This window comes from Bison bison, unplaced genomic scaffold (genome assembly GCF_000754665.1).
Source record: "Bison bison bison isolate TAMUID 2011002044 unplaced genomic scaffold, Bison_UMD1.0 scf7180017864456, whole genome shotgun sequence".
NCBI classification, from domain to species: domain Eukaryota; kingdom Metazoa; phylum Chordata; class Mammalia; order Artiodactyla; family Bovidae; genus Bison; species Bison bison.
The window spans coordinates 30831850-30845884 of record NW_011495018.1 but is presented as its reverse complement, the minus strand read 5'-3'; the positions used below and the strand labels follow the sequence as shown (position 1 = coordinate 30845884).

Below are 14035 nucleotides of genomic sequence, written 5' to 3'. Positions count from 1 at the left end.
ATCGCAAACATTTTGTTAAATGCGCATGGTTTAGTGCCCATCACCAAAAGCTCATATTCTATTTCCAGCTCGTCCCTTGGACTGCAAGGAGATCCAACCAGTCCATTCTAAAGGAGATTAGTCCTGGGATTTCTTTGGAAGGAATGATGCTGAAGCTGAAACTCCAGTACTTTGGCCACCTCATGCGAAGAGTTGACTCATTGGAAAAGACTCTGATGCTGGGAGGGATTGGGGGCAGGAGGAGAAGGGGACGACAGAGGATGAGATGGCTGGATGGCATCACCGACTCGAAGGACGTGAGTCTGAGTGAACTCCGGAAGTTGGTGATGGACAGGGAGGCCTGGCGTGCTGCGATTCATGGGGTCGCAAAGAGTCAGACGTGACTGAGTGGCCGAACTGAACCGACTAAACTGCTTACTCAGTGTGGGCCTCCTCTGTGGTAAATGAATCCCTCTCACTGGGTACACTGTGATTCCTAATGAATGCCTGAACTTAAAGGCTTCTAATTTCTTTGTTGGAAGTCTCAAGTGATACTGGCATCCACACAGTGCTCTACAAAGTCCCCTCTGTGTCATTCTCTGAACTAGTTCTAACCTCACTCTGGGTTTGGATTACAATCTCAAGGGATTCTGAGATTCAGATGCAAAATCTACAAAAAATGATATCCTGCAGCCTGTCCAGAAGTTTGTCAATGAAGAAGAGTTCAAAAAGAACTGGAGACTAAACTAGACCCCAGCACACAAGCAAACACATTATAAAAAGTGACAACCATCTCTTTTAATTGCTCATGTGTCTCTCTGTGATTATTCTTTTGTTTTTCCTAACACATATTTTGTGTCCTAACCCACCAGACCTTTGAATACCTTCATGGGAGGGTCTATGGATACACATTTCTTTTTTAATGTTCCATGATACTTGGTATAGGGCTTCTGAGCACCTGATAGATGAATGGACAAATAAATGAATTAGTGAATGAATCAAAGACTGGATCTCTCTTATCTAAGCATAGTGTAGAGAAAACAGGACTGGGTTCTAATCCTAGTTGCACTAACTACTCATCTTATGACCTTCAGCATGTGACATGTCTTTTCTGAGTCCCTATTTTTTCATACTACACATTTGAGCACACACACGTTTGTCAACAGATTGATTTAAGAATTAAATGAGATAATATATGTAAAACAGAACTCAAAACAAAATGCTATTATTAAGCATTATTATTATTAGTTACCCTTAAGGCCAGATCAAGATCTCTCCTCCTAGGCACCTGTCCTGACCACTCCAGCTCTCATTTAACCTCCTTCTCTGAAATCCTATAGCCCTTACAGCTTGTTCCACATCCTTTAACCTTTGAATATATCATTTCCTGTGCCGACTGCTATTTTTTCCTACACACCTTGTATGTCTAAGGAGATCTCTAACTCACAGAATCTTAGAATTAGATGCCCCAAACAGACACTAGGATCCATTTTCTTCATTTTATGGATAACAAAGACTTTAGGAAAGTTAACAACTTACACAATGACCCATTTAATTAGTTGAAAAACAAGTTCATTAACACAGGCTCTGCTTAAGCCTTCAGGTTTAACAAATGATGTCACTGACTCCCCACTCTACAACTCTTCACCTAGGTGATTTTGGGCAAGTTAACCAATCTAAAGGAGATCAGTTCTGGGTGTTCTTTGGAAGGACTGATGCTAAAGCTGAAACTCCAATACTTTGGCCACCTCATGCAAAGAGTTGACTCATTGGAAAAGACTCTGATGCTGGGAGGGATTGGGGGCAGGAGGAGAAGGGGACGACAGAGGATGAGATGGCTGGATGACATCGCCAACTCGATGGACATGAGTTTGGGTGGACTCCGGGAGTTGGTGATGGACAGGGAGGCCTGGTGTGCTGCAATTCACAGGGTCGCAAAGAGTCAGACATGACTGAGCGACTGAACTGAACTGAACCAATCTGCGCCTCAGTTTCCCCATTTATCAAGTAGGAAAAAGACTACATTCTTCATAGGGCTGATAAGATTAAATATTAATCTCTTTAAATTCCTTAAAATAGTACTTAACACATAAGAAGCACCCAACAATGTTAGATAATATTACTATTATTAAGCAGCAGGGGAATATCCATCCTTCCATAGTATTTCTAAGATAATAACCCAAATCTGAGCAATTCAACTTTTCCCAGCTTTCCAATCTCATCTTCCATCTTTCAAGGTGTTTTTACCTTTCCAGGGCTAGTAAAAAATAAGGTACTGGTTCAATTTCCAAATCCCTCAATTCAAACATACAGATACAGATATGTACCCCATCTTTTCTAAATATACAATTTATAGTTTTCATTCTTCATTCTTCACTACACAAAAAGCAAAACACATGCATTAAGGTTTGTAAATAATATAAATATTTCGTTTTACTTCATGTGTCTGTTCCATGCAATGTGATGATAGTTATCTCTATATGGATTTTTATGTGTATATCAACCACAGTGTTTTAATTTTAAATTCCTAGAGACAAAAATGATGTCTGCTTAAGTCAATCAAACATAAATTCTGGGGCACTTGGACTAAATTAGATCAATAATTCAGAGAAGAATTTCAGAAAAATTTAGAGAATGAGGGAGGATTAATAAGGACTGGCCCACCAGAAACCTCAATGAAAAAGGAAATTTGGGCAGAGCTTTAAAGGACAAGTAAAAATTTTAATTCAGGACAGAAAATCAGTGTTCAGGTAGAGGGTATAGGATGAGCAAAATGGAAAGACTTGACAAAGATTAGTCTGATTAAAAAAGAAACATGATACTCAAGACCATTGAAAAATTCTATTGAATATGTAAGACCACTTTAAGAGTATGGTTCATATTCTATTCCTCTTGCGTAGCCACAGTATCTAGCACTAAGCTTGGGATATGATTTATAATCAAAAAACATGTATTGAATTAAGCAAAATTATAGTCTTCCACTGTACTAAAGTGAACAAAACTGATTATGAAACCAAAAGACAAAGGAGTCCAACAAGATATCTATACCTTCTACAGCACTAGCTGTGTTAGCCACCCAGTTGTGTCCAGCTCTTTGTGACCCCGTGGACTACAGCCTGCCAGCCTCCTCTGTCCATGGAATCTCCAGGCAAGATACTGGAGTGGGTTGCCATTTCCTTCTCTAGGGGATCTTCCCAACCCAGGTCTCCCTCATTGCAGACAGATTCTCTACTGTCTGAGCCACCAGGGAACCTCCACAGTACTAGCTACTAGTCCACCAATGTGTATTTACTTGTCTACATCACTATCTGTGGACAAGTGCAAAAAAAACAAAACACACAAAATTCTTTCATGCTCATGTATTCATACTCTCTGTCTATTTTTATCTCTTTCTGTCTCATATATACACACACACTATTCAGAGTTCCAATCCATTACTCACAGACTGAGACAGCTGAAAATTTGATTAAGGTACTAAGAAGCACAGACGTTAAGAGTCTTAACATCTAATCCACTTTGATGAAGGATTCTCAGAAGAGGCTCCTTCCTGCCTCTACAAACCCAGACCATGTGACTGGCAGGCTGAAGAGGCCCACGGAATTTTGAAAGAAATTTCTTTTCTTCCATGAGGTACCCATGCCACCAGGAGGCCTTGGGAGAAGAGAAGATAGGATGTAAATAAATATGGCAAGAGAAATAGTGGTATCTGGTATTGGCAACAGCAACACAACAGGAACACACAACAATTTGTGGATTACCTTTGTACCCAATTATCAGGTGATAAATTATGCAAAATGTGGTTGTGATTGAAACATCTATTTTCTGATTCACTGAAATTAAGTCAACTCTACAAGCAGTAGACAAGAGTTTTCATATCTCTTCTCTACCACTTCCAGCACTAGATAGATCCACAATTACTAAACTGTGACCAAATGGCATGATAACTATCTTTGTGAGATACCACATTAAATTCACAGGGGTATATATAGTGAGCTGCAACTAGCACTCCGGACCTGGGTACCAAATTTCAAAAATTACAGAAAACACATCCACTTTGTTTCCAAAAGGCAGAATAAAATACACATAAAACTTCAGGTAATTTCTGACACCCTTTAATACAATATTAAATTGTGTCAAATCCTTCTAAAGTTGCTGGCAGACAAATCATGAAATGCTAAATGCTGACCTTGGAATGGAGGCTTTTCTTGGCCTAAAAAATCTTTAGAAACTATTTTTGGCTGATGCTCTGAAGTGATAAGAAATGTTATGCTTCTAGCAATATGAACTAAGATAATTTCTAACATGTACCTTCTATTTAGGCAGGGTGGTAAATAGGGTAATATTGCCCAAACACATAATTCGGCTTTGCCTCATGCTCTTTCCTTTGAATATAATGTCTTCTCTCCTCATCTCTATATTTCACAAGGCCCAACCTAACTCCCATGTAAGTCCAGCCAGTACTCATCTCTATTTTCCCTGTCAAATGTTATCTCACTAACAAGCTATTAGATCATTGATAGCTGGACAATGTCTTTTGAAGGGGAAAGGTCAAGTATTTTGTAGGGTATCCTTCAATTTGACTAGTGTTTTCTCATATTTACAGAGAGTTATGGATTTGAGGAGAGAATATCACAAAGGTAAAGTGTCCTCTCATCACATGATATCAGGGAATACATGATATCAACATGACTCATCTGCTGATGTTAACCTTGATCACTTTGTTGAAATGATATCAGACAGCTTCTCCACTGTAAAGTTACTATTTTCCCCCTTACAGACTCTCTTCTTTAGAAACAAGTTGTTAAATCCAGCCCACACTCAAGCAGAGAACAGAAGCTCCACATCCTAAATGTATCAAAGAATTGGTGGCCATATGCTAAAACCACCACAATAATTAATTAACACTATGAGAGAAATGTTTGATGCTATGCAAATATCCCATTTTGCTTTAAACTACGCCTACTTATTTTAATACTGATTAGTGGATCTTGCCTACAGCAATAATTACAGTTGTGCTCTAATGTTGATATGGTACTGTATCTTTTATTTGTTTGATAATCTGCCATTTTGTCCAGCATCAAACTAAACACAGATCAGGTAATCAATAAAGACTTGTTAAACATAGTTGAATTTCAAGAAACACTTATGTAAAATAAAGTGAGACAGTGCAAAGTGTGTATGTTCAAGGCAAATATGTATTTTGGCAGTTGTGCTGTTCTTATGTCATATGTCCTGATGGATGGACTGAGAATAGAAAGACAAAGAATTAACTACCTCACCTCTACTAAAACTAGGAAAACTTCCTGGAGAAAGGAGAACAATAATATTAGTTGTATAGTGCCTTAGAGTTTACAAAGTGTACTCCACATTCATTATTTAGGATTTCAGAAGCTCTCAGGAAACGAAAATTGAAAACAACATTTAAATTTGTGAAAAGGTACTATTAAACTGTGAGTTGGAAAATTAGATGTAGAAACTACAAAAGGTCAACCAAGCAAAACTAAAGTAAAGGCAAAGAAGAAACAGATATGATAAAAAAAAAAAAAAAAGTGTGACTCCAGTGCAAGGCTTTAAATCAGGTGGCAAAGTTGATTTAACACACAGTATTAAACCAAGGCACTTAGACTACCAAAGATAAAGAGAACACAGTTAAAATAATGAAGTATGTCATTAAATAAATATTAAGAATGGACTTCATGGGAAAATGCATTGAAGGTAAAAAATGAATAGAATTTTTATGTATGTGTTTACACATTTCTTCATTGGCAACCTCCATTTTTCCAGTGCCTTTAACATGCTTTTAACCTAGTAGGCATCTAGAAATATTTGCTGAAGTTCTACTCTGTGTTAGAATGCTAGACATTTTGGGATATGCAACAATTATATATGGTCCCTTCCTATTAATAATTTACATTCTATTAAAAAGTAAAAGACAGAAGGGGCCAAAAGAAAGAAAGCTGCAACCGTCCAAAGAAAGAAAAGATAACTAGGAAATGACCTGTTCAGGAAAGGCTTGTGGAAATAAGGGGCACTTGCAAAATTGGGTAAAGTGGGTTGTAAGATTTTAACAAAGCCAAGAAAAAGGCATTTAAAGCACAGACAGAATGGCTGAACACAAGGGGTTGAGATAAAGGTGTTTTAAGGAAACAGTGAAAATCAAGCAAAGCTGCAATAAAAGGTATATGAAAACATAAGAGTACAAAAGATAAGCTGAGATTTTAAAAAGGTTTTGAATGGCAAGTTGAGGAGTTTGAACATTTCCTGTAAGCAATCCAAAAATAATCAAAAGATTTCCAGCAAAAGAGTGACATGATGAACATGATATTTTAAAAATATTAAACTGGCTTTTGATGTGCACAATAAATGGTATATACCTTGATTAAAGATATGATTATGGCAGTAAAGAGACAGGCATACAAATAAAGCACACTGAATATATAACAAAGAGGAGCAGACTGTAGCAAAATAAATTTAAGAACAAAAGATTAACCTATGATTTCTTTGTTAGGAGCAAGAATAGGGTAACATCACATAGAACCGAAAGGAAGTTAGGCACAGGGTAAGACCCCAAAGTATGAAGAATAATCCTATTTCCTATTTTCATTTCTTCCATCATGTTTGTATGAAATTCAAGTTGCCTAAGCTAAAGTGGAATAGGTAACTGTATTAAAGGACTAACTAGAGAAGTTCCCAAAGTGATATATAAACAGTGACTTTAGAAAGAGGAAATGCAGCTGCCTTAAAATGCTTTAAAAGTATTCAGAAAATACAAGCCACATGACTTGCTAATTGCTCAGTTAGTTCAGAGAAAAACAACAAAAACAAAAAGTCACTTCAAGGTAGCAATATGAATGCATTAACCAGAAAAGTGTACATTACCCAAGCTGGGTATCAGTTCCTTTAAATGTTAGTATATAACAAAACCAAGTATTAGTCTCTTCTCTCATTACCACACACAAAAAAATAATCACTCTTATGTTCTCCACCTCCACTTCTTAAAGAGAATTCTCCCTACATTTTCTTAACCCTCTCAAACAATTCCCTAATTCTATCTCCTTTCTTCTATGGTCTTTCTTCTTTGGTCTACTGTATTTTATTTACTTCTTAGTTCCACTTTAAAATATTAAATATATATATTATAAATTTTCTGAAGCTGCCTTTAATAAAAGTAGGAATATTTAGCCTTCATATTTAGCCTTTGCAGTTGACAAAATATTTTATACACATTACCTCTCAGAACCCTCACAGAAGCAATGCACAGCAGGTATTATCATCATCCATATATTATACAGAAGCAGCAAGCCCAGGGCCACATATTCATAAGTGATAGAGTCAGGCCTGAAATACAGGTTTTCTGAATCCAAATTCCATATTCTCCTCCCTATGTCACTCAGTTTCATCATGTGCCAGTAGCTATATCTAATTATTCAAAATGTATGTCATTATTCTATACTATGTTTAAGCCAATACATCTCTTTTTTAAAAAAATTAGGTACTTATGCCCAAATGACCCTATTACACAGCCATTTACTGAGAAAACCTAATTATTTTATGAGGCTCATTATGATGATAGTTATCACTAGATGAAAAGTGATGACTGAAGTATAATATTTACAAAATTGCTGAGCCTATACCAAAACCATTTTTGCCTTTAATTCTGCAACACAACATGTAACAAGACAATATGGGTGATTTAAGGATATGTGAGCATCAAAGGACAGAAACAGGGCATTCCTACTCTCTTTAGCTGTGCAAAGGCCTCAAATACTGATATAGTTCAGAGCATCTTATTACCAGGGAGACATAAATCAAAAGGAGTTCAGCTAGGAGCAATAAAACAGATTAGTGTCTGGAAGGACTGACTTTAAAGAAAGTTTTAAAAGAATTAAATCCAGGTAGTCTAGATAAAAAAACAGCTAAGAGGAAACCTGTTTTTTGAAGCTGACACTCACAACAAAGAAATTATTTTGAAGATAAATGTCTAAAACAGTGCAAAAAGGAATATTCACATATTTGGAGAATATAAAGGGAAAATTCAGGAGAAATTTACCAACAAAAACCTATGGGACAAAAGAACTTTCTCCCACAGGAGTGGTGAAAACTACATTCCTAGAGATATTTAATACCATGTTGGACAAGACAAGAAAAGGATTCCATATGGAATGATACTGTACTGGCCCCTGAAGTGGTGGGAGGAATGAAGATGACCTCTTAGATCTTTTCTATTTCTGATTTTTTCCTAATTCTATGAAGTTTTATGGAGCACGGCCTTCTACCAATTTCCTTTCTCCCCGTGATGCCCACTTTCTCCTTTCACAAATGGAAACAAATTGTAACCTTCATTTTAAGCAGATCTCCCATTCTCAGTGAATATGTAATATAACCCTAGGTACAAATTTTGGAGAAAAAGGCTAATTCCTAAACTTATAATGCCCCCCCACTACCTCCCACAGTGGTTCCTGGGACTCTTACAAGTTTTTTCACAAACTAAAGACGAAGTAGTTCAAATGGACTCAAAGAAGAGCAGTTTCATCAGGAAAACCATTAATATCCTCCCTTCTTGTACCTGAACACAAAGCTGACAGTGACCCTGGGAGCTAAAAAGCACTGGGTCAAATTACCATCAGAGCTGCTGCTCGGGATTATCTTTTAGCTTTCAGCCTTTTATGCTGAGTGACAGCAAAGTCTACCTGCAATCCACATTTTCATAGTAATGACATTTACCTTTGAAAAGATGTAGTCTTAAACACCTACACACTTGGCAAATGTTGTAAAAGAGTAAGTCTGATTCAGGATTCAAACTCAAGAAGCCTCAGCCTTGCCCTCTTTCTCATCTGACACTTAAAAAAAAAAAAAAGTTTCTCAGCCAACCTTGAAATAGATCCCAACTCTCCAGAATTCCTGTTCAGTGAAAGCCCCAGAAAATACAACAGGCTTTTCCTCGTTTTGCTGATTTATAAGGACAAGATGTAACAAAATCCAGGGAGCTCTGAGAACATGTCCCTGAGCCCTTTAAAAATAAAACTGTAGCTCACATATGAAAAGGGACAGCAGGGCAGAGATAGTCCTCCAGGAATGGACACTAATGCTTCTTCTATGCAATCTAAGGTAGAATCTAATCTTCTACCTTAGTGGCTGAAGACCCAACAATTGCCATCTTGCCTATTTTACCCACAAAGAAAGTTCATTGATATTAAAACCAAACCCTCTAAACAATTTTTAAAAATATTATTTTCACTTTTCCCTAGTAAAAAAGAGACTGTTCGTATATTTAAAAAAAAAAAAAAATTGGCCTCTCATATTAGAATGGGATTCAGAGTTTTCAAAGCCCTTCCAGCACTCAACTCTGATCCTGGCAGGAAAAGCTGGCAGTTATAACCCCATTTTGAAATTTAGGGGGTGGGAAAGTGTGATTCTGAGATTAGGCAGTCTAAAGGAGAACTCACTGCAAAGATTTTCAAACCTTTCCAACAAGGGACCAATCTAAAAGGGATTGTTCCAGAAAATTTTAGTGGATTTCAAAAACGGCTGAAGACCGGTAGCCTCATCTCAGGAAAGCAAGGAATAAGAAAAACAAAAGGCAACTTTTCCTATAATTTCAAGAAGGAAATGTGACCCTGACCCTTTAACAGCCTACGAACCTGAAAGAATTTTCTCAAGAAATTCCTTGAACTTTCTCCCCACAGGACTAGTCAGCCAGAAGTTTTGGCTACTAGTTCTGGGCCTCTGTCTGAGACTCATCCGCCCAAGAAAAGCCAGGAGCCTGGACAAGGAGAACCTGAGGAGCCCCCTTTACCTAATCACTTCAGAACTCCCACACTCCTGTGTCCCCTCGTCTACAGCTACCAGTTTTTCAAGTGAGCTCCAACCTGGTCCTCCTCCAAATCTGCACGCCCCCTCACACACACACACACACACACACACACACACACACACACACACACAGATTGCTCCCCTGCACTCCCCAAACTTTACCCACCCAACAAAAGTGGGAACCAAGTTTCTCACCATCCTCATAGTTTTTGAGATAGTAATCCGGGCCGGGACCCCCACGGCTTTTTGCCGGGTTCCTCAGGTTCTGGAACTGCAGGAAGTCGGTCCTTTTGCCCCCGAAGCGCAGAAAGGCGGGCGAAAGTCCCCGGGCCAGGGTCACCAGACGCTTGGAGCTGCAGGGGTAGAGAAGGAGAAAGGAAAGGATACGGGGGACAAGCGAGAGGCCGCAGGGCACCAGCAAATCCCTCTTTCTACTCTCTGTGGAGTTTCGCCTGGCACCCTAGCCCGCCTAGCTTTGGGCCGAGGGACCCGGCACTTCGCCTCCTGCGCCCAGCTGGTCGCGGCCCTCTCCTTCAGGCACCCCGACGGTGCTCACGTAAGGCAGTATTTACAAAGAGTTAGACTGTTTGTTAACAGTGTGTGCATAGGTGGGGGTACGCTTCTGCTGAGAATACTGGACTAAGGCGCAGTTGCTGGGCTTCTGCCCCTGCCGGGAAAGCGCTCCGAAAGGAGTCGCGCAGCGCAGGGACCTCGGGCTCCGACGTTTGCCAAACTTCTCGGCTGAAAGAGGGAATCTGCCCCAGGGGCAACCGCAACCTCTATGCAGAAGGTGAAACCCGCCTTCTCTCAGACCAGGCACCTGACATCAAGTTTGATTCTTTTTTCTTTTTCTCAACGCCAGTTGATTTTCCTTTACCACTACCTTATAACAACTGCATGCATCTCCCAAATCCTTGTCTTTCTGAGAACACTCCCTACACCCTTGCACAGTAAAAGCAAGGTCTCTTCGGTCCCTGAAATAACTCAGCCAGATCTCAGGTAAGGTAACGACCTTCTCTCCACACCCCACCCCCCCAGTTGGGCTCCATCTTTTTCCATTCCCACTTGGGATCATTTGGAAGCTCTGAGGAAAGTGAAGTTTGCCGAAATGTGGAACGTGCGCGTCGCAGCAGACTCTGAAGAGCATCAGAACAATGGCATTTACAGCTATTTAGGTTCAGGATTTCCATAAATACGTTTTTTAAAAGCCAAAAGCTAATTAGGGAAGGCGCAGAGAAGAGCAATGCGGATACGCTTAATGCTAAGGGCATCTGCTATTGAGTTTCGGATTTCTAAGTTATTTTTAACGCTTTTCTGGTTCAGGTTCTGAAAATGCAAATCCAAATGGTACTAAAGAGCATCTTGAAGACGGTGGATAGGAAAGGGGGGGTGGGGGAACAACGGAGACTCCGGTTTCAGAGTTTCGGACAAAAGCTGTGGCCGCCCAGAGAAGTCCCAGTAGGGAGAAGGATACCCTGGCCGTGGACTCCAGGACTGCGTTACCAAGCGGGCGCAATCGGGCGTCGTGTGGGCCCACGGCTGGCAGAGGAGACCGTCGCGCGAGTCCGGCCCCGCGGAACCGGCGTTTCCAACAACCATCCAGCCGGAAGCCTCCCCAGCCAATGCAAATACGCCCCGCCACGGCTTCTTTCCCGAAAAGCCGCCTTCCACAGTCTTTTCTGAGGCAAGCATTTAGCGAGAACAGTAAAGGTTTTGTTGTTGTTTTTAAGATAAGAAGCAAAAGAACTCCAAAGGAGTCCGCGCAGCTGGAGAACCGCGATGCAAGTAGGGAGTGTAGTCGCCCCCGCGTCGCCGGCCCCCCACCCCACCCAACTCTCCGGGCGAGCTCAAAGACGCGCGCTGCTGCATGAAGAGCTGCCGAAGAGGAATCCGGGCCGCGCAGAGTTGTTCCCGCCCTCCCAGCAGAGGCGCGGGCAGGAACCGAAACGGCCTCGGCAGCCGCAACAGCAAGCACTCAGCCTTCCCGCAACGCTCGCTCCACGTGGAAGAAACGCCCCAAACTGCGCTTCCCGCTACCTGCAGCGTCCTCCCGCCGGGCAGAGGGCAGGAGAGACCCGGAGAACTGAGGGGCGGGCGCACACTAGAAGCAAACTCGAATTTCGCGGAGAGTGAAAGATACTCACGAAAGACGCACGGCGGACGCGGCCTCAGGGCAGAGAAGTGAGACTGAGAGCGCTCGGAGCTCTTCGAGGGAGCCCACAGCTGAGCTCCAATTTGGAGGGGATTTTTTAAAACTCAACATTTGTATTCGACATTGTAGACAATTTATTTATTTTTACAATGCAACTCTCTCCCTGTTGTGAAGGGATCGTTGTTGCCTAACTGCTGAACAGTAATAACCGGGGAGAGGGTGCGCCCCAATTAAGAGTCCAAGCCCTAAAGTAATGTAGAATCCACGATTATAAATCTCCTGGCTTCCTAATCCACCGGTGCGAGACTCAGACCTCCGAAACATCCCTAGAGTATTTCTAGGACCCTTTCCGCTCTCCTTTTTTACGCTATGACCGCAGCGAGGGTTCTTTCTTTCTTTCAAGAAAAACTAAGCTATGCAGTTACCGCAGATTTAAGGAGGAGGGACTGGGGGACCATTCGGTCTATTAAAAGTATCTTTCAAAGTCCTTAAATTTGGAGAGGATAGCAGAGGATATAAAATTAAAACATCCGAACCAATTTGCCTACCGCTCAAGCCTCTGCCTAGATTGATTTTCTGTCTGGAAGTGGGAGAGAACTGACGAAACGATCTTTCCGTGGAAAATTCCACTTTCGTGCGAATCCCGCTTAAACATTCACAGACACACGCAGACACGCACTCTCTCACACACACCCATTCCTCTCGGGTCTTTGTTGCTCGAGACCTTTTCTTCGCTTTTGTAACTGCCCTGAATCTCTTGTTTCTCTTCAGAAGGAGTCCGGGAGGCTAATTGTGGATATATGTAAGCACAACATTTTTTCAGTCATAACTGATAAGTTTCTGAAATGCCTTCTGCATTGCAAACATGTGCATCTTAATAGAAAACATTGCTTTTCTCAATCACCAGTTACAGCCTAACAGCAAATATTCCTGGAGGAAGAAAACCTTTCTTCTCTTTGAGAGATCCGCCTGGTGTATTTTCTTCTTCTTCTTCTTCTTCCCCCTTTGGAATGGGGGGATAGGAAGGGGTGGGGGTTGCTACTTAAAAAAAAAAAAAAAAAGATCCATCGAAGCCCCTGCCTTACCTTAAGAAATCGAGCCAGCCATCATGAATGATGGACGGATCCAGCTGCAGAGAGAGGAAGTTCTCATTGACTGTCCTGACTGGGTTCTTGGTGCTCACATCAAGTAGAATCAGGGTCTTTTCCTTCATACCTGGAGCTCTGTCTACAGGCAAGGGTCTCCTGTCTCCAGCTTGGGAGGAAAGGGAGCGATGGAGCAACAGAGCCAAGAAGAGAGCCACCGGGGCTAGGCACGCGGGGGGGCGGGAGTTGCTGGAGGGCATGGCTTCAGGGAAGGCACAGAGCACCCTCATTAAATCCCTCTGATTTAAACCTCTCTTCCTACAGGGTCTCGCTGGTGACTAATTGTCCTTATCTAAAGTGTGTGTCTGTCTGCCTCCCCCCCCCTTTTTTTTCCCTTCCTTTCCCCCCCTCTCTTGAGCTCTCTCTCCCTTTTTTCTTTTTTCTTTTTTTTTTTTTTTCCCTTCAGTGTTTTGGTGCTGGTGGAGCGAACTCACGCCCCTAGCCAGCCTTCTCAGAGACTCGTGCCAAGAGTACTCGTTCACCAGCACCGCCCCTTTAAGAGATTTCGACTGCAGACATTTTTTAACTTTTTAAAGGTAAGGGGGTGGAGGGGGGGAGGCGGGAAGTAAGAGGAAGGGGTGGTGTTGTACCCTCCTGATTTAACCCTCTAGGCTCGGGAAGCGGAGGGAGGGATCGAAACTATACCGTTGTAACATTTGGGGTACGGGCGGGACGTCTTGTTTTTACTTCCCTCCCAGTAAGGCTCTGGGGAGGGCGATTCTAGCTGCGACCCCGACGCGAAAGCCCCTGCGCCATGGAGTCGAGGCTGCACCAGTCGCTCGCCTGTTTGCCCTGACAGCGTCTGGCATTTCGACTCCTCCAGGCCCTTCTCTTTGGGGTAAAGCAGCGAGAGCAAGGCTGCTTAAGTTGCAGAGGGGTCCTGCAGTGGCGACTGTGATTCCTGCCAAAGCACAGAGAGCAAAGGGAGATTCCATGGATCCAAGTA

At 41.8% G+C, this 14035-nt stretch overlaps 1 protein-coding gene across 1 annotated transcript in view; it reads right to left on the bottom strand.

Moving 5' to 3' along the window:
* Nucleotides 1-13442, bottom strand: part of LOC105002735 (inactive heparanase-2-like) — a 77140-nt gene extending 63698 nt beyond the window's left edge. The window contains exons 1-2 of the mRNA XM_010859551.1: nt 13030-13442; nt 9988-10145 (exon numbers count right to left, since the gene is read on the bottom strand). Of these exons, the coding sequence (XP_010857853.1) occupies nt 9988-10145; nt 13030-13319 (448 nt within the window). The 5' untranslated portion in view covers nt 13320-13442. The remainder of the gene's footprint in view (nt 1-9987; nt 10146-13029) is intronic.
* Nucleotides 13443-14035: the final 593 nt, after the last annotated feature.